The sequence below is a fragment of the Malurus melanocephalus genome, unplaced genomic scaffold (genome assembly GCF_030028575.1).
Source record: "Malurus melanocephalus ecotype Western Australia unplaced genomic scaffold, MMel_1.1 scaffold_108, whole genome shotgun sequence".
Lineage (NCBI taxonomy): Eukaryota > Metazoa > Chordata > Aves > Passeriformes > Maluridae > Malurus > Malurus melanocephalus.
In genome coordinates, this window is record NW_026623340.1 from 1,983,520 (window position 1) to 2,008,640 (window position 25,121).

The 25,121-nt window shown below is 43.8% G+C and overlaps 1 protein-coding gene and 1 non-coding gene across 2 annotated transcripts; both read right to left on the minus strand.

The window, feature by feature from the left end:
• On the minus strand, positions 1–11,356 carry MYNN (myoneurin). The gene is made up of 8 exons (XM_057369415.1): positions 11,272–11,356; positions 10,383–10,678; positions 8,206–9,023; positions 6,459–6,618; positions 5,619–5,797; positions 5,322–5,405; positions 4,820–4,906; positions 1–3,686 (listed from the first exon to the last, which is right to left on the minus strand). Exons 2-8 carry the CDS (start codon positions 10,646–10,648, stop codon positions 3,418–3,420), a joined length of 1,863 nt encoding a protein of 620 aa, XP_057225398.1. The 5' UTR covers positions 10,649–10,678; positions 11,272–11,356; the 3' UTR covers positions 1–3,417.
• Positions 11,357–11,522: 166 nt separating this feature from the next.
• On the minus strand, positions 11,523–11,595 carry TRNAV-AAC (transfer RNA valine (anticodon AAC)). Its single transcript has one exon. It is a non-coding gene; the product is annotated as a tRNA-Val (tRNA).
• Between the last annotated feature and the right edge of the window lie 13,526 nt (positions 11,596–25,121).

The following is a 25,121-nucleotide window of genomic DNA, read 5'->3' on the forward strand; positions in this document are numbered from 1 at the left end:
GTGAGGGAAAATTATAAAACAAGTTTATTAAAGTCTAACATAAAACACTTCAGGCTAAATATGTACAACTCCCTCCCTTCCCAGGGGATTATAAAATTGAGAGTTGAGGTATATACAAATAACAGAGGAAAAATTGTATATACATGACAGATACTTTAAAAATAATTTAACCAAAAAAAATCAGTTCTTAGTCCTTATCTGAACTTAATTCTGCAAGGCTTATTGAGCCTCTCTGGGATCACAGCCCTGAAATCCTTCATGTGGGACCTCTCTGTACTTGAAAATTGTTTTGTAGTGTGTGATTTCAGAAAGGTTGTCATGCTTTGTACCCATTTAGAGGCACAAATTTGGAAGTAAATGTCATACAACGAGCTGTTCTCACCTAAGARTTTTCCAACAGTCAATCCAGATATTTAGCAATGCAGATAAGCTATTCAGGCAAAACTTGCACCAACTTCAGTGCAAAGTTGACTGAAACAGCAGTGTGACAAATCATGTCATTTTCTCTATATTACTGTTCATARAATTACTGAAATTCCTTCTTTTCTTTTGCAAGGACACATATGCTTAAAAAGATTCCATGCTTTCCCATATTAATCCCTTACCAATTACCAATACTGTTATAAGCCTTGTACTTCAAAATGAACCCAGAATCCTTAAGTCTAGGACTTAGATGTGCAGCTGATTTCCATGCATCTATTGGCAAAAGGTACAATCCAGACCTACAGCCTGAACACACCTACAAATATATATATATATATTTATATATTTTTATTTATTTTAAATCTATATTCTAGTAAATGAATACAGTTGTAGAGATCATACCTCAGCAGCTGAGATATCTTCATGAAAGATGAGGATAAAAATCAAGATTCTCAGATGGGGACTCAAGAGTGCAGGTCACTAAATTATTGCTCCAAGACAAAACTACAAGCCTGTGTATTCTATTAAGAAAGGTTAAAATTGTTGTCTTGTAAAAAATAATGAATATCCTCTTGTCTATAAAGAAAACTAAATGACTAATAAAGCAACTGTTACTGTTATAAGTATCTAAACAAATCCTGTATAAATCTAAGCACTGTATTTTTTAAAAAAGTCTGAAATCTAAGAATACAGTAATAAGCTATAATTTTAGAAATATAAAAACAGTCCAAACAAACACTATTATGGAATGCATTTTCTAYGTAGGAATGTAGTTATTGTTCAGGTTTCTTTTCAGAGCTAGTTCTCTCTCCTGCTCATTTATCCTGGATWTGTTGAGCTGCTTCTCCTCAGGTACCAGCAGCATATCATTAGTTTTTCTTCCAAAGCTGTTTAAATATGGAAGTTATCATTTGTATGGTGTTTTTCTTCTCAGTATTCATGACTAAATCTGTATTTATCCCAAGATTTCTGCTCTGCTTTCAGAGAGAGACAGTAAAGAGGAAGCTTAGTACAAGCTATACACAGTCAAGATCCCAGTTTTGTGGTTCTTCAGTCTTAAATTGCAAGGCTGAGGAATCCCTCAGGGACTACACCAACAGAAGCTAAAAGAGACAAGAGGGGAGACAAAGGGAAATGCCAAAAATAAAATCCCAGAGCACTTCATCCTTTGTCTTTTGCCAGCRTTACGAACATCAGACAAGCAGAGAAATTAAAGGCCCAGCAATAATTAGCTCCAGTGGGGACAATGTGAGAGATTCCTGCATTAAGGATGCTCCTGATGCACACAGCTGTACTCCTGCTGTCCAAGGTAGGCTTTATCAGCAAATCTAGTATATTAAAGCATAAAATGTGACCTAGCAGCAGGTTACAGATGTGCCACATACTAAAATGATCAACACAAAGAAGCAAAAGGTCTATTACTTTACAAWTACAAACATGTAGGAAGAGAAAAAAAAATCACAGTCACGCTCAGGAGTCAAGGGACCATTTGCAGACTCTTTAAATGAAATCCTCCAAGAAATTTTTCACAAGTCTTTTTAATTAAGGTGCAGATTAATTATTACTTCATGTAGAACAGAATCAGTTAAGAGGTATCTTCTATGCTCTTCTATTTATCAGTGTCTGGACACAAGGCATCGGTGKAAATAAATGCTAGCACCAAGTAAATAACCAACAAAGGATAGCTTTAAATGCATTGTTGGTACAGTATCATGACTGTTTCATTACTGTTTGATRATTACATAAATAATGATTACAATTGTAATGGCACAAACTGGCAAAATAGAGTAGAAARGTACTTCTATTGTCACCTAGTCTTTTATGACCCTACCAAGACATTAAAACATTGCTTTTTAAGTCTGTCTGTTGATAGTAACAAAGCCTGTCTTTACATGGGCCTTGCTAGGTACCAGTTTTGTGCAGTTACTGTGGACAAGTGACATGAGAGGTAAAACAATTAAAAAAAAAATTTAAATTAAAAGGAATCAGTAACAAATCCTTGTCTGGAAGAATATCAATCTGCTCAGTTGCATTATTCTTTAATGCCCCCCTCATGTAGTGTTCATTTATTATTTTCACAGTGAAGGGCAGGATTTATTTCCTCTTTTGTACCTCCTGTCTAATACAAGCAGTGCCACTACAGCAAAAAAGGGATTATGAAGCTCTGATTCATGCCTCACTAATAACTCACTGCATCTTTTCACCTCACCTACAAACATGCATGTTCCAGCTCTCCTTTTGTTGCAATTTGTGCCAAACCTAGGTTGTTTAGGGATGTGAAAAATAAATTGGGACAAGATAAAACAATGCTAGATTCACTTAAAAACAAACAAATAAAGGCAACTTGTTGGTGAGAAGACCCAATAGTATCTATGCCATTAGGACCCTCCAACTTGCCACACTACAGATTAACCCTCCTTTACTTTTCTTGTCAGGAAAATACACCCAAACCCTTCTTTCCCTCTGGTCAGGCTTCACCTGATGATGGCACTTCTGGCAGCCAGCAGCAAATCCATTCAAGCACCTCAGCAGAGCACTGACCTAYCTTCACCATGGGCCATTTGAGCACCTTGGAGTGCAGGCTTATTAATCCATGCAAATTATTATTTTCCCCTACACCTCCACCTCTGGGTTAATCTTCCTCAACTATCAAATATGGCTTAAAATATCTGCTCTCAAATGACATTGTGACACATCAAATCAGCAGGAACATGKGAARAGAACKCCAAAATACATTAACAGAAGTAACRGAGAATTCTTAAGGCAGGTGTTGCTGGAAAGGAATCATCTCCWGGAAATCAGTGTTAATCACAAATAGAAATCTGATTGTAGATTAGCACAATTCAGCACTGCACAATGGAAATGCCTTACAGGTGTCTTTACACAGAGGAGAACAAAGAACAAGTCCAATTCAGAAAGCATGACTGCATGTTTGATTGTGTTCATTTTACCAAGTTCACTACCAAACTACCTGGATGGCTCTGCACTGCCCTGTCAGTACAACTGCTGCAGGAAAATAAACTGAGGTTCTGAATATCCAGTCACAGCAGATCTCAGTAATGTTTCTGATGAAGGGGACTGGCTCCCTGTCACGGGGAGCAGCATCTGATGGTCTTCAGTCCCAATGGGGAGAGGAAGTGCTAAAGACATCTCAGAGGGTTTCACATCTATGGACTCTGATAAAGGACTTTTCTGACTCTGAATGGATTCTTGTTCATTGAAAGAATTATCAAGTGCAGTAGAATCGGGGGGAGTTTCAGGTCCTGTGGAAACAAAGAAAAGTTTAAAATCTCATGCACAAATTCTGTAATTCTGTAAATTCCCTTTCCAATGACTGTCAGAGCCAACACTTGGCGTGCCACAGGCTGCCTGGGAGTGGGATATTGGTGCTTCCATGTGCTGCAAAGCCAGAGCAGCTGCCAGTACAATGTAAGCACTGGGAATCACATCTGCTGCTGCCTGCAGTGTGGCAACTGGAAGGATGATGATTTCCAACCTGATTTCTACTTGGCATGGTACAGAAATAACAAACCTTAACATCAAAGTGAACAAAGCACCTCTGGAAAAAATGTAACCATGATGTTAAAAAAATGTAACCATGTTTCCTTGYGATTTTCCACCCCAGAAAGTTTCAGAACCAGAGTCACATCCAAGCACCCTCTGAATGCAGATTGCAGTGTACAAAGTATCATTTATCTGTAAACTTTGGAAGACTACATTTGTAAACTCCATTCCAGCCAGATACATTACAGATTTTATCTAGTCACTTGAAAAATTACTTTGTATTCTTAATAGAAAGGCCTGTTAGTGGAGTCCTCACTACCTTCCTGCTGGAATGCAGCCAGYCACAACYCTTGGATGCCTCTCTGATTAAGTGACATCAGATATGTGACTCTTCCTTTACCAAATCATGCTCCAAAGCCTGTTATTTCAGTGCTGAGGAACTCCTGGCTGCCTGCTGTCTCTCCACKAGAGCTGACCTGCCTTGGCAGCTCTCCCAGCTCACCCACCCCAGCTCTGCCAGGCTCTCTCCACAATCAGTTCTGCTCTGCCCTCACCTCTGGCTTCCCACTGCACTGGGGCCTTCCTAAATTCAAAGCTGTCTCTGCATATGGCTCATTTCCAATCCCGATGTACACAGACATCATTTATTCCCTTTTCCATATGACAGAGGGAAAGGATTTATGGTTAATACACAAGGATGGACAGGTGACAAAGGAGTGTGTATCCAGTGTTGAACAAGGCTGGATATAGATTCTTTTGGCCTAAAAACAACTACTATCCAAAATTATTTTGTTTTCTAGTTTTAGGCCTGGATGAGGAAAAAGATTTATTCAGCATGGAAAGAAAAAGAGCTGATGTGGCTTCTTAACCTTTCTGTGCATAAGGAACTCACCTGTGTGAACTTTTGTTTTGTGTTTCTTCAGGTTTTTTATATCTGTGTAAGAATTTCCACACATTTCACAGATAAATGGTCTTTCGCCTGAAAAAAATTGTTTTGGCAGTGAGAACAATCTTAATGTTGAAAAAAAAAATAGGTAGAGACATAAAATTACAGATTTCAACATTCTATTTTAAAATACAACTTTGTAACTTTTATTTTGTCTGTCTATTCAAAATAAAATGATTTCTACAATAATAGTTTAAAACAAAGCAAGACCCAAACATTTTAAATAAAGCCTCGATCATACATCAGCACCTATTCTATTGCACAGATACTACTCTGAAAAAGGCAATTAAAAAAATTAATGTTTTCTTTACATTATCTTCACCCAGAGATCCATAAATTAAGAAACTGTGCTACTTTCAAATACAGCCTAATACAGTGTATTTTAAAGGCAAAAGAGAAAAAGTAATTATAATTTATAATGCAGGAAGCAGCTTGTCTGAAAACTGACCTGTATGGGACCGAAAATGTTTATTGAGCTCTCCAGAGGAAATAAAACTCTTTTCACAAATGCCACAGATATAYGGCTTCTCTCCTAAAGGAAACACGAGGATGTTGTTATTTCAATGTGTAAACCAGAATACACACCAAGAACAAATCAAATCAAAACAGAGGCAATGTCCAATGGTAGAAAGTGCTCTCTAAACTGGAATCAAAGGGAAAATAACATGCGAAAGGAGCTGGATGATGACTTTCAGTGCAGATTTCTGCACCATCCCCCACCCCAGGCCCATCTGTGCCCCTGTACCTGTGTGTTTTCGGGAGTGGGTGATGAGTGAGCTGGACACAGCGAAGGCTTTGCCACAGCTGTCACACACGTAGGGCTTCTCGCCCGTGTGCCGCCGCACGTGGTACGTCAGGGTGCTGGCCTGGGCGAAGCGCTGCCCGCAGCGGTCACACACGTACGGCTTCTCCCCGCTGTGCTTCCTGCCAACAACCAACAACACACCTCATCACCCCTGAATGGGGGAACAGCACCCACAGCTGAGGGAATGCTTTATCCCCAGAGATCCCCCTCTACCGCTCTGGGGTGCAGCAAAGAGGCAACAACCRAGTTTGGGGTGAGCTCGCAGGTCCTGCGGAGGGGAACTCAGCCTGGTCCCTCTGGGATTGGGACATCTGTGATTTCCACAGCAGCTGAACTGAACTATGGGCCCTGCACAAGTGACACACACACACTGTGTGTGCACACATGCTTTGCACTTCAGTGTACTGAAATATGAGATGATGATTCCTAACACGGGAATACCATTCCTGCTCCTGCTAAAAATGCCAAAAGCCCCACGCAGGCAGCAGTGAGAATTTCTCTCACTTCCCACCATGGAACTCTCTCCTCTCTGGTGCTACTAGCAGTTTAAAACAAGGACACCAGACTCAGGCTGTACCATTGATCCAGCACMAAACTCCTCCCTAATGAGCAAGTACATCCATGCAATTATTCTGTTAGGCACTGTGAGAGAAATCCCACAAGAAAGGAGCAGAAATACCAAAAATCACATGAATGTATAACTCTTGCTCACACTGGAGTAAATKTTTCTGTTTAAATAAACCCAAGGATAAGCATTTGCAGGATCTCACTTGTGCCTACCTGGCGTGGATCTTCAGGTTGCTCGAGGTTGCAAATTGCAGGTTGCAGACATCGCATTTGTAAGGCTTCTCCTCACCATGGTGCATCCGGCTGTGGAACACCAGCTGGCACTTCTGGGCAAAGCCTTTGTCACACAGTTCACACTTGTATGGCTTCTCCCCTGGGGACAAACAACATCCTTGTGCTCTCTGTATTTACATAAGAAAGCTTTGCAATCCATGACCTGACCAAAGCTCAGGTGTCTGTTTTAATACTTCTTACAAATAACATCTTGGAACATCCTGTAATCAGTCCACTGAAGTGGAACGTGCTAATAAGACTATTTTTTAACACATCTGGGTAAAAAAAAGATAATTTTTTTAATAATGCCACCTTCTCAACATTATTTTAAGAATGCTGCTACTTCAGTTTCAGATTTTTCGCTGGTTATGTCTGTTCAACATTCTGAATATTTAAAATGAACAAGACCAGCAAATAATCTGCTTTTTCTTGCTTGTCCAGTAGCAACAGGTCTTYAACATACAGTCTAGGGCTCCCTCATTTCTCATTAGTGCCAAATGCTGCAGATACTTTTCTGACTATTCATGCTCTGTTAACAGTGAACAGATTCCTGGAAGGGCTTGTGCAACTCTGCAGTCCTATAAAGTATAAAAATGCCTTTCTCTGCTGCTYTGTGGCAGTGCACAATCAAACCTCATGAGTAACAGCGTACATAAAAACGACAAAAGTAAAAGTATTAGACATCTAGCATGCCTTTTGGCAACCAACACCATGGAATTCCCTACCCACTCCTGCAAAAATTCCCAGGACAATACCCTCAGAAGTACAAAGTACAGATGACACTCTGACCAGCACTGTCCCTGAATTCTGCTTACAAGTTCCACCTTGTGCATGAGTCTTTGGTTAGACCCTGGCTGGCAGAATTTGAAACTCTCTTCACGGGTCACAGGAAGAGCAAGGTGCTCTCCTGCAGTTGTACCTCAACATCTTCTACATCTTCACAGCTTCCTGGAAAAAAGATCTGCTGTGACCTCTGATCAGACTTTTCCAATGTACAGAACAAATGGAAAGACAAGAACAGGACTTCTCCCCTGCATCTTCCCAGGCTCCAGCAATTTGTTGTTCATTATCTTTTTAAGTCAGACATGCTGGATTAAAATGTTTAAGTGTTCCTAAGTGACTTCTCTTGGATGCTTGACATGACACAAGCTCCTGGTAGTGTTACTGAATGCACAGATCATAACACCATTACACATTTCAGCTACACATCTACTAAATAAAATCCCAAATGCTGTACTAATTCAGCCAACTTTCCTACCTTTTTTGAAGATCCTGTGGGACAACTTATAAGACTGAATTTTTACCCATTCTTATTCTCAAACATATGTTTTGAAGTTTAAACAAATTAACAGAAATTCTGGTATCAAGTCCAGCACGCTTTTTATACTCTACTGACAGTACTTTTTSGCCACTCCACCACTCTACAGAGCTAAAGGATGGACAGCTTTCCTGAGTCTTTCYAGAAATCAAGATGTTCAGACTAATAAAGTCCTCTCTAGTTACTGAAAGTAGAACCTATGATTTTGTACTGAAAAATGCTGAAACATTTTATGTTATCAGGATACTGATTTATCCATGCACGCACATGCTCTTGAATTTCAAGAGCAATAATCTTTCTAGTCCTGCATCCTCAGGCTGTGTGTGATCCCAGGCCTCCACAGCCCACGAGATACAGCCAGTGGCTTACCTGTGTGAGTTCTTACATGTGTTTTCAACTGATTGCACTGGGTGAAGGCCTTCCCACAGAGCTGGCACACGTAGGGCTTCACCCCTTTGTGTATCCTCATGTGCCGACGGAGGCTGCTCGCTTCYGAGAACACCTTCCCACAAGTGTTGCACACCGGCTTGGCTTTGGAGAACTTCTGGTCCATCTCCTCCCCCGAGCTCTCCAGCTGGTAAGAGCCCTTGTCACTGGCTATGTTGGACATGCAGTGCTCCTTCAGGGCACAGCTCTGCTGAGGCTTTCCCCGTTTCTGTTTGGCTGCCATGGTCTGAGTCAGGATATCCTGTGCTGCCAGCGTTTCGCTCTCCACSACAGCTGCCAGCTGCAGCTCCGAGTTATCACTGCCCTGGGCAGCCTGTTCTGTTATGTGGGTGGCCAGCTTATTTGCATCTAAAAACATCTCAAAGGACGTGTTCTCGGCCACCTCGTTCTGATATTGGAGGGATTTATTCTCCGTGCTTTTGGGGGGGCTGAAATTCTTCTTTCGCTTTTTGGGTTGAGGTGATTTCTTTTCTAAAGCTGCTTTCTTTGCCTGTGGTTGAACCAGCTCTGCAGCAGCAGCAGCAGCAGCWGCATCTTCCTTCTCCTCYCGATTATTGTAATCTCGGAGAGTCAGGAGGCAAGTCTGCTGATTCATTTCAATGTTCCCAGTGATACTGGATGTCTCTGTGGAAGAGGGATTGGCAATAAAAGCAAAGTCCTCCATCTTGATCTTGCATTTAGTGACCACTTCTTCTACTTTCAGATAGTCAGCAGCCTGGTGAATCTCTTTAACATTCCAGCTGCAAGGAAATGAGACTGGGTGAAACATTCTGGACAAAGCAAATATTTGTTCTGCACCAACTSTATTACACATGGACACAGAGCTGCAGGAAAGTTATACTGTCAAAAAATGTAACTTTGAGAACGCACAGCAACACTTAATTTCTCAGTGCTTTACTGCCACAAGGTACTGGAATGTCAATTATTCCTGGACTGAAGGTCTGTGTCTAGTGGAGTCTGCAGACACTCAAACTGAGGATTTTATTTTAGTTTTTATTTTATTTTAGYTATTCTTGTAGAATTTTAAGTTAAAAGTCAACGTGTAAGGTGGTGAGGCCAGACATGGGTTTGTTGGTCCAAACAGCTCCAGAAATAACAGCATGAAGGGATAAAATACTGGAAAATAAAATACCTTAAATACCATTTCATAACCCTTCTGGCCAAAGTCTCAGGTAATTCACTAGCAGTGCATTCACCTCAGCACTTCTGTGGCAGGTATTAATCTTGTTTTATAAAACGATTTGCAAACAGTCTTAATTCTGTATTAGCTGCACACAGACACATTAACACCAAGGAAGTCCTCATTTAAACCACTACACTGTTTTTCAGTTCCTGCCACACCAGCCTTGATGATCTAGATAAAAACAATCTGGAAAAGGTGGCAACAYATACCATGAGTGAATTTATGGATTGACAGTACTTCAAAGACAGATTAATGGCAAACAACCTCACTTTAACAATGTATTACACGGTAAATATAATTGAGCAATAAACAACTTGCCACAGTTACTCTCCATATGATTATAACTGTTTCAGTATCTTGTACCATGTGAGCTCTGGGTTCAAAGCACCCTCACTGTACATGAAGCAGCACAACAGGCACAAAATCAAGGCAGTAATGAGGAGAAACACTTTTCTGCAACTCCTTCTGGGAAATGTAATGTAAAATTGTAAGTAACTGATCATGCAAATTCTAACAAATGTGATCTTTTACCTACCCTCACCCATCCCTCAGAATTTACTATCTACAACATACAGACCTGTGTGTTTTTGAAAAAAAGAGCGACTGTAATTCACCTCCAGACACACACAGATCCTTCCCCCTCCTGCCAATCATGCAGGATACTCAATTTCTCCCTTGCCAGACAGAAAAAGCAGGAGACTGAAACTATCAATCAGTGAAATATAGGACAATACACCTTTATTTTGTCACTCACACATCATGAGGTATTTTAAGGCATACAAACAKATGAACTTAAATTGTCAACATGTACCACATCCACTGCTATTTGTTTCTCCAGAACTTATGACAAATATCCCGTTCTGCCTTACCACAATTTTATTTCTCTATTCCCTATTCCCCTTTAACAGCGTGTTACCTGTCAAGGTTTAAGTTTCCAGTATAAATAAACTCCAGGAGCTTTTGGAATCCATCAGCTTTCACTTGGGTCTGATCCAAGACAACATTATTGTCAGATGCATCTCTGTAAAAGGCCCCGAAGTACTCGCTGAAGGAGGCAAGMACATTCCTGTGTGCTTTGAACTGGAATTCCCCGATGACCACGGTGCAGTCACAGAGGAATCCGGCCTCTCGCTGCTTGTTCAGCCTCTCCAGCAGATGCTTACAGTGATGGGAATACTGCATTTTGAGAACGCGCTGCAGCCACTTTTTGATCTGCAAAAGCAAAAAAAACAAAAACAAAAACAAAAACAAAAACATTTACATGCAAGCTTCCACTTTGTTTAGCCCTTACCAATGATTCCAGAGGAGCCGGTGTCCGGCCTGCCCGTGCTCACTCAGGACAGTTTGGGGACAGCGAGATGGTGGATGCTGCTTGACCGGGGGATGCGAGTGCAGCGGGAGAGCGGGCAGAGGCCGTGTATGGATGCTGCGGCCCCACCGGGATTARCCCGGCTAAACCCGGCTCCTGTCACTCCGTGTCACCGCCAGCGGCCCGAGGCTCGCACCCCGCGGCTCGCACCGTCCCGCGCTCCCGGGCAAAGGTACCGGAGCTCCGGAGTGGTCCCCACTGGGTGCCGGAGCAGCCCCCGGGCCGGGCTTTGGGCGGTCTCGGCAGGAACGGGACACGGGACCCGCGGCGCCCCCGGCCCGGCCCCGCCGCCGGACGGGACTGAGCCCGCATTGCCCTCCCCGCCCCGCCGCGCCCGGCCCCTCCGCGTTCCCCCGCGTTCCCCCGCGTCCCCCCGCGTTCCCCCGGTGCCCCCCGGCCGGTCCCGCCCGCTCCGAGCGCCCTGAGCCCCGCGCACCTGCCGAGGGGAGAGAGGGGCGAGCGCTGCGCTCAGGCCGCCATTCCCGGTGACGCCGCGGCCGCTTCCGGGACGCGAGTTCCGGCCCCCGCACCGGGGGCGACTCGGGAAATTGGGGAGTAAAAGGGGTTTGATGTGCCTGCGAGCCGCGCAGCGGCTTTAACTAAAATAACTCAGGCAGAGGAGTCGAAATGGCGAGAGCCGTGTAGCGGCCAGTCAGGAAACGGAAAAAAAAAAGCCAACCTGGCGCGTGTTTCCGCCCGGTTTCGAACCGGGGACCTTTCGCGTGTTAGGCGAACGTGATAACCACTACACTACGGAAACGCCGCTGGGAGAAAGCTTTTCAGGTACCTACTTAATGGTGTCCCACCCGCCGGTCCCTGCTCGCCCCTCCCTCCGCCGGGACCCGGGACCCGCAACCCACGGACCCCACTGACCCCACTGACCCCACTGACCGCATTGACTCCACGGACCCCACTGACACCACGGACACCACGAACCCCACCGACCCCACTGACCCCACGGACCCCATTGACCCCACGGACACCACGGACACCACGGACCCCACCGACCCCACTGATCCCACTGACCCCACTGACCCCACAGACTCCACGGACCCCACGAACCCCACGAACCCCACGGACCCCACTAACCCCGCCAATCCCCCGGGACCCGCAGCCTCCCCCCGTCTCCTGTCCCCCCAGCAGCGCCCGCAGGTCACCCCCAAGCTCGGATCTCTCCAGAGGTGTCAGACAGCAATGACAGCGGTGGGAACCAGAAACCTCAAGGAGAAGGGCAAATTTTGGCATTGCTGGCAGGGCAGGGCAGTGATGAACAAGAGCGCAGGACAGCCGGGAGTTGGACACAGAGCGAGGGACACTGAGCAGCGGCTGTGCTGCAGGGCTCCCGCTGCAGCTGGAGTTGGAGAATGGAAAAGGACTAATCCTTCTGGATTTTCCAATACACCAGGAACTGAAATAACAGATCTGGGAAGGAGCTACAGAAGGGAATGTGGTTTTGCCACGCTTTGTAAAGGGAAATAATAGGCAAACTCAAAACGGTGGAAATATACATCCTATAACCTTGTCCGAGGAGGTGAAGTTGCCTGGATTGTGAATAGATCAAATGCATTCCCAGTATTTTTTTTCAAAACAAAACACATAATTGAAGTGTACACATTCCCAATGTCCTCTACCTGGGACATCCCCAAAACACCTTGACCAGCTGTCTGTCCAGGCTGTTTCTGTGGCTCAGGTCACAGCACAGACTGTGTGTGTGATGGACTCCAGTCACGGTGTCAGCCACYGTGACAATCAGTGACACCAATCTCTACAGGCTGCTGCTTTCCCTGTGGTATTTCCCAGTTTGACCTGGACAGCTGTGAGCTTACAGATCATGTACCATGGATTCTGAAAGTGGCACTTCACACGTCACRGGAGCAGAGAAGCTGCTGGTACAARGCATTAAAGAAAATGATRTTRTGTGTGCCTCAGGCTCAGGGAAGRGATGACTAAGAATCCCAGTGATGTGGAAAAAACTTACCACCTTGCATGACATTGCGGTTCAGAATCAAGGGTTTAATTGTACTGAAAGCATTGTTCACCCTCCTGATTTTGGCACAGAGTTAGCAGGGATTGGCAAGCTCTGCTCCAAAWCTATCAGGAATGAATCATCACCATGCTGGCATAAGGACTTCCACTCCTGTCCTTTCTTGTGTTTTCTCGTGGCCTCTTCCCTGGAATTAAGATGAATGCATGGCCCCAGGTGTTGAAGTGAAAGTCAGAGCGTCTCCTAATAAGAAAATTTCAGTTTTGATGGAAGGCTCTTTGCTTCCCTGGGAGCCTTCTAGCCTATTCAGATTACTCTGACAGAGTACAGGGAGGCTGAGCCTATCACGGTGCACAGAAGACCTTTTGAAAGCACATGTTCTTACCACAGATTTTCCTTAACACTTCACAGAAAAAGATTGGGAGCAAGTGTCCAGGGAGAAACTTGTGTCCATAGCACACCAGTAAAAATCATAATGTCTGGCACAGTTTAGTCCTTCTCAGTCTGTTAATATATGTTTCTGAATAGGTGTAAAATTCTTTTTTTTTAAAGAGGCTTTTTACCAGAACAATCCCACATAGCATATGTATGACTAAAGTTGGAAAGACCAAGAGCTCTACACTATTGTTTCACAGTCCCTTACACTTGCAAAATGCCTTGCTTTTCCATGGAAACCTCAGGGTCAAAAAAAAGACAAACAAAAGCCTCTCTGAGGAACGTGAGGTAGCAGAGAGGTCCCAGGTGAGTGCTCCGGGGAGCACCGCAGGGAGCATCCGCCTTGCACAAAGAGAGGTCACAGCGGAGATGAATAAAAACCATCATCCAACACAGCATGGGAGGGGAAGGAGGGGGGTGGTGGAGTTGGTGCCGGCCTGCTTTGGGGGAATGGTGGGAGAGGAATGGCCTGATTCTTCATCCAGGGATCCTCAACTGGGACGGGATGAACCTGAATGCAGGCTCTGGCCCCTAAGCGCCAGGTCCTGGCCCTAAGCCCCAGACACCAGCTCCCAAATTCTGGTACCAGTCTCCAAATCCCGATCTCTCAAACACTGGCATCATTCCCCAAGTGCCATATACCAGTCCCCAAATCCTGGTCCCAGCCCGCAAGCTGCAGGCACCGATTTCCAAACCCGAGGCACATCCCCCAAATCCTGCTGCGAGCTTCAGGCCCGGTTCCGAATCGCCGGTGCCCGTCCTAGAGCCGGGCCGCATCTCCCGGATCCCGACCGGGGCCGCGGGGCAGGGAAAGAGCGCTCCTCCCCAGGCGCGCTCCCCTCCATGCGCGCTCCCTGCCATGCGCGCTCCAATCCATGCGCGCTCCAATCCATGCGCGCTCCCCTCCAGGCGCGATCCCCTCCAGGCGCGCTCCCCTCCATGTTCGCTCCCCTCCATGCGCGCTCCCCTCCATGTTGGCTCCCCTCCATGCGCGCTCCCCTCCATGCGCGCTCCCCTTCATGCGCGCTCCCCTCCATGCGCGCTCCCCTCCAGACGCGCTCCCCTCCAGGCCCCTCCAGGCGCGCTCCTCCCCACGCGCGCTCCCCCAGGCGCGCTCCCGCGAGCTCGTGGCGCGTTCCGAACTCCCGCCGCCAGTCGCGCCCCGCCCCCTCTCTCCTCCTCAGCCAATAGCAGTGTGGGCGCGCGCTGCTCTGGCCAATGGGAGCGCAGGGGGGCGTGGCCTCAGCGTATAAACGGCGCGGCGCGATTCGGTCGCGGCCCCTTCCGGGCAAGGCCGGGCCAGGCAGGCCCTGGGCCGGTAACCCTAATGGTGGCTGTGCCCTCGCTATCGCCCGCTGTTTTAKTTGCTGACTTTCAGAGGGCGGAGGGAACGGCCGAGGGAAAGGGGAAAGGGGGGAGCGGGGAGGAAGTGCGGCCTCAAAAAACGTCAGCTATGGGTATCCTTATCCCGACCCTGGGGKCCCTGTCCCTCCCCCGCAAAGCGGGATGATCCCATCATCGCCGGCCCTCGCGGAGGCCGCGGTCGGGTGGTTCAGCGCTATTACCGCCGCGAAGAGTTCGGCTCTGTCAGCCTTGGCGATGATCGGGAGAGGAGGGCCGGCCCACCCAGCCTGGGCAGCCGGGAGACTCCCAAGCGAACAAAACGGGCGCGGCGCCGCGGAGCGCTGAGCAGCCGCGGCTCCTTCGGATGTGGGGTGCGCGGCCGGCGCCGCCCCGACAGCCCCAAACCTCCCATCCCCGCCGGCACCGTCCAGCCCCTCGGGGTCAAGGTGTGCAGCCGGCMTCCGGCTCTGCTGAGCCGGCCGGAGCCCCCGAACGGAGCCCCCGAAGCGCCGGTCCCGCTGAGATTTGTCTGCGCTCCCCTCGGAATGCGGCCGGTGGTAAGGGATGCTCCAGCTGCCACCGAGATCTTATCTAAGAGAGCCCTGCGGTGATGGAAGCTCAGAAATGCTGAATTTCATTCATCGAGTTCCAGAAACGTTGAGTTTTAAATCGCCGATTTTAGCAGCAAGGAGCTGAATTTGTGAAAAAGTGAGAGGCAGAGCACAGGGAGCTGGGGATGAATACTTCACAGAAGAGTGGAGCAGGAATTGTGAGAGGAAGGTGTTGTGGCTTGTCCTCCGTTAGAAATTCCTCTCCCTGTGCTGAGACTTTGGCCTTACCATGAAGAGAAACTCCCACARTGTGCCAGGGCACAGCACCAAAGCTGCGTGTTTTGTGCCAGAGTACAACCCCAAAGCTCCCTGTTTTGTGCCACAGTACAACACTAAACCTGTCTATTTCGYGCCAGAGGCACACATCAAACTCGCCTATTTTGTGCCAGGGGCACAGCACCAAGTCTGCCTGAGGGAGGAATGCTCAGGACCCGTCCTGTGCCATCACCAWCACAGGAATTGGTTACTTAGTTACCTCTGTTGGTGCTGCTAACCACAGGCCAAACCTTTTTGATGTTTCTCTGGCATCAACCACTTACAGAAGGCTCATCAGGTCTGCGGGCACACAGACATAAACCCGACAAACTGGGTTTGGGCATCAGCCGTGCTCATTTACCAATTCTCCGATAATTTCCTRAGCGTTTGACCAGTGCCATCTTGTGGTGTTCTATTTTTCCTTTGCACWGAGGATGGGCGTGAACTCGGGTACATAATTTTTAAAATTCTSTTTGAAACAAACCTCCTGCAGCCAGAATAAATAGAAATCCGAGAGGCTGACCCCACGCACTTGAAGATATGTAGGGCCTTTCTGGTACTGGAATCTGAATTTGCTTAATAAATCTGATCCAGCTAAAGCTAGTTCTGGCTCTGTTTCTGGTAATGTTCTTTCTWGGTTCAAACAATTGTGTTTTCACTGTTTTATCTTGTTTCCAAGCAACAGCTTACACTTAGCATCGAATACTTCATTTCAGACTCTTAACTAAACATGCAAAGCCAAGATATCTCATGTGCTTAGGACATTGTTTCTCAATTGAAACTCTCCTTGTCTTACAACTGTCTCTTTGAAAAAACCACTAGTCTGGTTTTGTGACATTTAAAATTATTTTTTTAAGCTGTCCCTTCTGAGAAAGGTGAAAAGCTTAAACTGCCAAGTTTTTGTAGTCATGAAAAAGTATGTGCTCTGCAGATCCACATATCAGAGAAAACCAACTCAGAACGTGGTTTACTTTTTTTCTATTTATTTATGGAAGAAAAGTAAACTGTTCAATGTGGCATTTTTGCAGAGGGGACAGCAAACGGAGCTTGTTGGTGTAAGTGCATCTTACTACCGCTTCTGAACAGCCTGCAGCTGTCTTAGGTGACGCAGTGAAAGGGGCCAAAAACGTGCTAATGTGGCTTTTTAGRAATGCAAACAGGTTCGCCACTGAAGTGTTTAAAACAATTCGCAAGTATGTCAAAGGAATTGTATTCAATGTTTCTCTTTGGAGCAGATAGGAGAAAAGGTCACCCAGCCAGCAGCAGTTACCTACCCCAGCCAGCAGCTCCATCAGGTATCATTTGGCACCAAGTCRGTTYTCTTCCCTCAGGATGTAAGTGTTCATCCTAATATCTMCRGATTTGTCGGATTTAYAAATCTTTGAAAAATCTTTYTAAAATCTCGTTTACGATGATGTTKCAGAGAAGAGGAGCTCYTGTGCTCGGTAGAGTTATTGAAGTTCGTCATTGAGGGTCACACCGTGGGCTCTCATTCCATTGGTTTGGGATTTAGGGTTGCACATCCTGGGTGACTTAATCGAACGCCAGATGCTCAGAAATTAGCAGCGAGTGGTCAGGAGGTTCTGCAGCAACTTTAAAGGACAGCTCTGGTGTGTTAAAGGTGGACACTGTGGCTGCTCGAGGTCATTCTCACATTATTTGCTGTTTCAGTCTGGCCAAATATCTTCTGGTGTGCCCTTTATGAACACCCCAGAGCTTTCTGTCTCTGAGGGGAAATTGATCCTTTTCTGTGGAGAATCTAGGAAAAAAAAAAATCAGCAGAGCATGGATGAAATCCCTTAGGAGATCCCATAGAATTGATGGGATAACAGGAGGGGTAACATTACCGTGCTTGTGCAAACAGTTGTGAGGGGTTTTGGGAGCTGGCAGACCGGGGGCCCCTGAGGGGATGAACATCCCTCCCCCATTACCACATTTCCAAATGCACATTTGTCAGGATGAGGTCTCGGCCGGGGTTGATTCCAGCTGTGTTGCTGTGTGGCAGGCACGGTCCYGAGCTGTGCTCCTGGCCTCTGCTTTCAGTCACTTCCCAATTTTCTTACCCYTTTTCACTCCCTGTACATGAAAGAAGCAGGATTTTATCTTACACTGCTTTCATTAATCTGTTCCCAGTTTGGGTCTTAGCTTTCTTATATTAGTTTAGAAACAATTGCAGTTGTTTAGGTTTGATGCCATGGTCAGTGCACGACAAACAAACCAAGGAAGATTTAAATCAGTTCAACAGGCTTATATGCAAAAAAGGACAAGTATAGATTCACATGCTGGTGTGACATTTTGTACAAATTTAAAGTACAGGTTGCAATGTACTTGAAATGACCAACAGAAAAAGCAGAGTTTTTTCTTTTACTGACAATTCTGCTAAACACTTCCCAAAATTGTTGGCAGAGGTGACAACACAAGCAGAGTTTGTAAGAACAGCACGAGCAGAGTTAAAGTACTGAGATACTGAATCTAACAAAACAGTTCAAGTTGACCTTGCTTATGAGACAACAGAAAGTGTCTCAAGGAGAAATAATAATTATCAAAGAGTAAAGAATGGTTTAATTCAAAGGCTGTTTAACCTCCGACAGGTCTGGCAAACATTAATAGAACCCTACCCTAATTCTGTTTGTAGATTGCCYCAACAAGGGGTACTTTCAAAATGTGGCTGGATGTGGTATCTGAGGATATTTATCAGGAAAGAGGRCAGAAGAAGCATATGTCTCAGTCATTTGTACATAAACAATTCAATGGCAAAGTGAAGACATGCAAGTGARTCTTTGTAAGTGCTAAAAACCATGGGTGATGGTATAAGAATATCACAACTTCCTGTGCCTTTCTTTGCCCAGTTCTCTGCATTCAGCTCAACACACTCAAGCTGGGTGGGAAGTTGTTTTATCCAAAATAATTTTAGAAAAACCAACCTCAGGCACTGCTAAACCTCTGGCACAAGAGTCTGGGAGAGCCATTCTGGGTCCTGGTCCTGTGCTCGGTGGCTCTGACCTCAAACCAGAGCTCTGCACTTCATAGTGGTGCTCAGGCACCTGGGGCACGGCTTTTGCATCCTGCATTTGCAATTTCCAGGCTCCAGAGGCACGATCTTAGCTTGGGCCTAATGATATTTTAAAATTAAGCTTGATTTGCTCGTTAAAAAAAAAAAAAAAAAAAAAAAAAAAAAAAAAAGTGTACTCAACTCTAGCTGCAGTTCTTCCAAACCCTCAGATCAGTACAAAAAGTTGTCAATGTTTGGATTTATGTTTACTTCCCAGGTGGATCAGACCTAAAAACGGCAGTGTGGCTTAGAAGGGCCTTTTTTTTTTTCTTCCTACCTCTCCTTGGTCACTTGAATTTTGTATTTCAAAGATTTCGCCAGGAAGCTGCTCCTCTGTGGCTGCTGAAGCTTTTGTTTCGCACGTCTTATCTGCGCTCTTATCTCTTGCTGTTGGTCCTGTTTTTCCGACGGTAGATGGCAACAGCCATTCATTTGTAAAACACCGGAGTGGAACTCGGTGCATTACACATTTTAATGTGCAAAGAGGGGAATTTAAATGAAACTATGTGCAAATAGTTGGTTGTTTTGGGGATTTTTTTTTTTTTTTAAATACAGGCAATCTGCCATTAAATTGGAACGTTTGCAATTAAAAAAAATTATTTCTATGGAATCCAATCCAAAGCAAAAATTTAAAAAGTTGTTTAAGCCTCACAGGAAGGTACTAAAATGATTTGTCATCCCTATGTAAAAAGATATTTTMAAATGCATTTGTCAATATATAATTTAGGTAAACTGGGGTGAATAAGAAATATTGGTTAACACTACATTTTTATACCCTTTCAAGTTTACTCAAAACACTGCTAATTTTYAGTTTATATTTGGTTGACAAAATAATTAAAACATATTTTTGCACAAATTAGAGGATTTTATTTCCCATCCATCCTGTTTAGGATTCCCCTTGGCAAAACAATTTGACAATTTGACCCCATTGAAAATAGTTAGAGATCAACATTTGCAGATCTTCAATTTTACTTTTGCTTCTGAAAACGCATTGTATGATTTGAAACTAGATGTGCAAAGTTCAGGCTTTCCAGCACACASCAATATGTTGTAGGATAAATCGCTTTCCACATTTCTCATTTACTTAAATAAATTTATTGCTTGCTTTTGTRGAATATACACTTTGTTTCCCAAAAGCGAACGTGGGAGTTGTGTGAGTGAGGAAGGTAATCATCTCTAACAAAGTTATAACCAAGTCACAAGACTTTTGGGAATTTTACAGCTGCAAACCGAAGTTCTCATGCATTATCATAGCGTTCTGGTTTGCCACGATAACGAGTTTAAAGGCTGGAATTTCTCTGTTTTTTATGGAAAAGATAATCAGACTTTTGTACATTAATGATGGGATATTGGCAGCTATGATAATTTCGTAGGAAACATTTCAGYGTGGCAATTAGTATTTTAATAAGGCTGTTTCTTGTTACTGTATTGGTATTATCTGAATTGTACACTTGGGCGCTTCACTGGGCTCCGTGGGGGACGAAATCAGGCAGAAAGGATGAAAACTCACTGAAATGAAGTGATGAGGGGGGTTTGGTCCCGGGATTGCTACTGACTCCAGATGTGCCCTTCTGAGCTCCTTGGGTTCGTCCTCTGTAGAATCGGGAAGATCCCGACCCAGGAGCGCTGAGCTGCGCTTTTCTTCTCTCCCTCTGCCCGGGGCAAGACATCCATCGAGCTCTGTTGTTTCCGGACAGCCTGGGCATAGAAATGTCCTCTAACTCTCAAACTTCCAGCATCAGCAGCATTTACCAAGTCTCCATGCTTAAATTTTTCTCTCCGCTTCAGCCTCTGTGCCTCCTAAAGAGCAGAATTCCATCACCTCTTTCATCACCCTAATATTCCTTTAAACAACTGTATCATGGGATCTATTGTRCTTAGCTGTAGTGTGTCTACCGTACAGCCCATGTTTTTCATCACAGGAAGCAGCTTGAACTGCTTATAACACATGGAGTAGATATTTGTCTTGTTTCAGAACAGCTTTATATCGTTCAGCTGGCTTTACAGCCTCTTCTGTGTCTGAAGATAAGTACGTTTAAGGATAATCCTGAAGTTTTTATCTTCTGCATCACCAGCCCGCACTTTCGTTTCCATTTCATACTGCGCTGCTCCAGGCAGCTTTGAACAGCCTGAGCTTGACAATTAAGGGAGTGAACTGGCAAAACTGCTAATTTCTCTCCCTTTCCTTTCACTCTTATCTCGTATTCTCTAAGGTGCACGTCTTTATCTACGTGTTTCCAAGAAGGTGTTCAATTAATAACTCAGACAACTCTGAACTGATAGAATCTTTTCATGTATTAATTTAACTCTTCCTTTCAAACGGAGTGCCAGAAAAATCACTGTTTTCATGTTTTCTCTATTTATTCTGGCTGGATTTTTTTTTTTTAATTGAAGTTGCACGCTGTAGTCCTTTGATTCTGGTCCCAAGAAATTATCAGGGATTACAGTAGTGGCCTTACAGGTAACGGGGGTTCTCACTGAAGTCTCGAATAGCGGCTTTCTCCTGTATGAAAGTTGATTTTAAATTGTTTTTATTTGTAGCAAAATAATAAACCCACAGACTTTACCAGGCAGGATATAGGAATATTAGGTGGTTTACCACTTGATTTTTTGTGTTTGTTTGTTGGCTGGTTGKTTTTTTTCTGGCAACAAGAATGATRCAACTGAGCTGATGAGTAAAAAAWAATTAACTRTTTCTTATAGRTCTGTRTTCTAATTGCTTTCAGAGAAAGCAGTCACCATGAATTTGAAATTATCAAAACTGATGGCAAATTTTTAAAAGTGATAGATCCTTGCTCCTGATTTTCCTTGTGAAAGTATAAGAACCTTTCAGTGAACAGGTTGAAATAAATGTATAGAATCTATAAGMAGTGTTAGCCAGTACAAAAATTGTTATGCAGTACAGAAAAAAGATAAAATATCCATTAATAAGGTTTTTGTTATCATCCATTTTTCTGCCAAGTTGATTTTTCATTCTCCAGTCATGAGGATTTTCCATAGAGATTTTTTACTCAGAAATGGCATTTTTAATGTAGCAAACTTATACCAACAGGACAAAAAGTTGGTTTGCATCCAGTGAGGATCACAAACATATGTGGACTATTAGCTAAATCACTGATTCTGTGATTAATACAGTGGTTTACCAGTYAATCTATTCCATGGAAATCTTGTGAGCAGAAAGTTCAAGCTTAATAAGCTCAGGGACACAGCATTTCTGGAACATTTCCAGAACTTTCCTTCTAAAGCCAGGTTTATCTCCCTGGTACCACCACAGCAGGTGACACATGAATCCACAGGTGACTTTTTGGCTTGGCAATGTTACACTTTAAAATTCAGCTTAGTCTTGTAATAAAGCCCGCTTGCATCATGTTTTAAGTGTATTTCTCAACTGCACCTTCTGGCCAAATGATTCAGATAGTTCAGAGTTTTTCAGCTTAAAGGAAAAAAATATGCAAGAAGGAACAATATTTAAAAAGGTGGAAATATACTTGCTCCAAGACAAGTGCTGCAACACTTTATTTCCCTTTTTAGAAAAAATAGAGTGAGAGCTACAAGAGTTTTCCATCTTAATATTCGTGCAGGGTAAATTGTGCTTTTTAATTGAGYCCTTCCTATTATTAAGAGATAGGTACATCACAGGTTGAAGATTTGGGGACTAGAAGTGGAAGCCAAAAGAGATATTTTTGAGTGCTTGATGATATAAAGGCAGTTCTTGGGCTGTCCCCAGGTTCCTGCTCGACAAGGAGGAATATTCACTGAYAGAGTTCCTTAAGGGAATGCTTCAAGGGCAAAATGAAAGCATTTCCATGGGTGCAGCCATCAATCAGCAGAAGGATGTTCTTGTACACCAAGTACAACCAGCAGAGCTTTCCAGTGACATTAAGGCACTGGCCAACACAGGAGCTGCTGCAGTAATTACAGATTACATTAAATATCCTGTAAAAGCCAACAGCCAACTACCAGGCAAACCTTTTATACATTATTAAAATCATATCCTCCCCAGAAGATTCAAGCTAATAAAATTGAACTCGATAATGCAATCAGTAAAGAGCAGGTTTAAAAAAACCCCAAAAATTATTCTCCTTTGTTGATAATGTCCAAAATATCCTATGTTTTATATAGTGACTGATATACATAAGTGTGTAAATAATCCCTCAGGTATATTAACAGTTTAACTTGCACATTCCCTGAGATTGCCTTGATTTTTTTATAAATACATTTTATTAAGAAATAATTGTTATACATCAAGTGTGGCTTGCACTTAGATTAAAGATTAAAGGCTGTGGTTACCTAATATTTCAACAATTAAAATATAGAAAATCTTAAAAAGTGTGAAACTGGAAGGATTTTTCTCACGTCTTGAGAAGCTCATTCTCCCTCATGAGCGACTGCCTGGGACAGTTTGTTACAGGCCCTGAAAAATCAGAAATATTAGAAGTTTGACATCAAAAAAGGAAGAGGGAAGAAACACTTTGTAAGGAAGGAGATCAATGTTACCTGCAAACATTTTTAATAAATCACTTATGAGTGGATGTATTCTATGTTCKGACTCTCAAAGGAGTCCAGGTGTGCCTGACTCTCAGAGCAAAAGTTCCTGAAAACCTGGCATTTTGGGGGATTGACTGAATATGGACTTTTCCTCTTGTTGGCCAAGACAATATATTTTATTATATAGTAGAACCAGCGTTACCTGTGTTTGAGAATTGAACAGCTGCTTTTGTGAGGTTATTGGYTGGTCTTTGAGTTCATTTGACTCTTAAAATGTTAAAACAAGGATGCTATTCCCATATATCTTACACAAAATTTAGGAAAGAAGTTAATATTGAAGAATATTCTACAACTGGATTAATTTTCTGGATCTTTGAGCCTAAAACATCTGAGACCCAGCTGTAAAACTGTCAGCCATGAGTTGAGTGTGCACTGAGCATCTTGAGCACAGCTCAAAGCAGAATGTGCTGCAGATTCTCTGAATAAGTGGTAAAATGATTAAAACTAAACATGGCCAAGGTAAATGAGTTTCATGATGTATTTTACACGCTACAGTTACAAAAGTCTCTCTCTTCAGTCATTAGCTGGCACGATAGTACAAGATCCAGCCATTGCAAACGAGGACCTACATGTTTACTGTTTCTTTGGTTGTCACAAAATGGTTAGAAATGTTTCAATTTTGTTACAACCTAAAGCAAGAAGTATTGCCTGGTCTGTTCCTGTGGGAGGGCACAGAAACACTGTTACCAGCAGGAGTTAACTGTGATTTTGTCATCCTTAATTTAAGCACTTAGTTACTCCAGCACTGGATACACTCTTAGCTACGGCTTTTGAACAAAAATTGCCCCAATAAAGTCTATTTTTACTTTTTAAAAAAAGGAAACTCTCTTTCCCCAGGCCCGATTCTTTGCGATTCTTTGTCGTTCACTGTTTCAGAAAACTTGTCTGAAGTTACAAATAGGTCAAAGAGTAGCAGCACAACAGCCCAAAGTCAGCCCACATGCAGGTCCAGGGCAATTTTTGGAGCAGTTCCTGCTGAAACTGGGGCGGAATTTTTTCTCTATCTTCACTGTCTGAGTAGAGATTCTGTTTCAGTTCTTTGGAGGCACCCAAGAAACTTTGTAATTGATGTTTTCCACTCATTTTCTTTCTCTGCTGGTTCTGTATTTTGGTAGAATCGTGTTTCCCCAGCTTTCAGATGTATGCCTGAACACTGCAAAAACTCACTCTCATGCATAATGAAAGAGGAAAAGTTACAGAGGAGGAATTTTTTTGGCTGGAGTCTCCATTTCTGCTCCATATCTTTCTCTACAAGCTCCCACAGCAAGTGAGTGGAAGAGCCAAGAATAGAACACCATTCTCTGACACCCAGTCCAGTGCCTTAACCCCTGTCTCCCGTGAGAAATTTKGTTTCTCTTTTTCTGTGCAGCGCAAAGATAAGATCATATTTTATTTTGGTGCTTAAATTGATCTCTGGGGTGAGTGAATAAAGTTGGRAAATAGCCAGAGAATAACACAATGTAAATAGTGAAACGTAAGGAGGTTATATATATATAACACTACAGCTTCTCAGACTGCTGTGTGTCTAGGTAGAATTAATTTTATGAAAAATTTTATGAAGAATTTGAGTTCTTTCAGGATTGTTTTGAGCACAGGAGGATTTCTTCAGTGCGAAAACAGGATTTCTTTTGTTCAGCTGGATTTTGTTTGAGAGCAGCAGTGGAGGAGTTCTTTGCTCTGTGACAGAAAGTGCTTTTCTTCTCCAGTAGCACTTGGTTGGGATAACAGCAGGTGTTTTGTTGCCTGTTTGGAGATAGCAAAGGAAATTTGGGGAAAAAAAGATGGAGTTTGTGTGGATTGATTAATTTCTTCAGAAATAGCTTGAGTTCTGACAAATCAGGGMAGTTTCAGGCAACATAAGAGCTTCTCTTTCTCCTTTCCCAACCTGTGAGCAAGAGGGAAGTGCTCAGTGCCAGAGGTGAAACCTGGATCCCACCTCTCTTCTAAAAGCATATGGGTTTGAAGAGTAAATATTTTTAAAAGATTTATTTCTGAAGTCTCTCTGTATATCATGAAAGGGAGTGTATGTGTACATGAAGGGAAGAGAGATTGCTGTA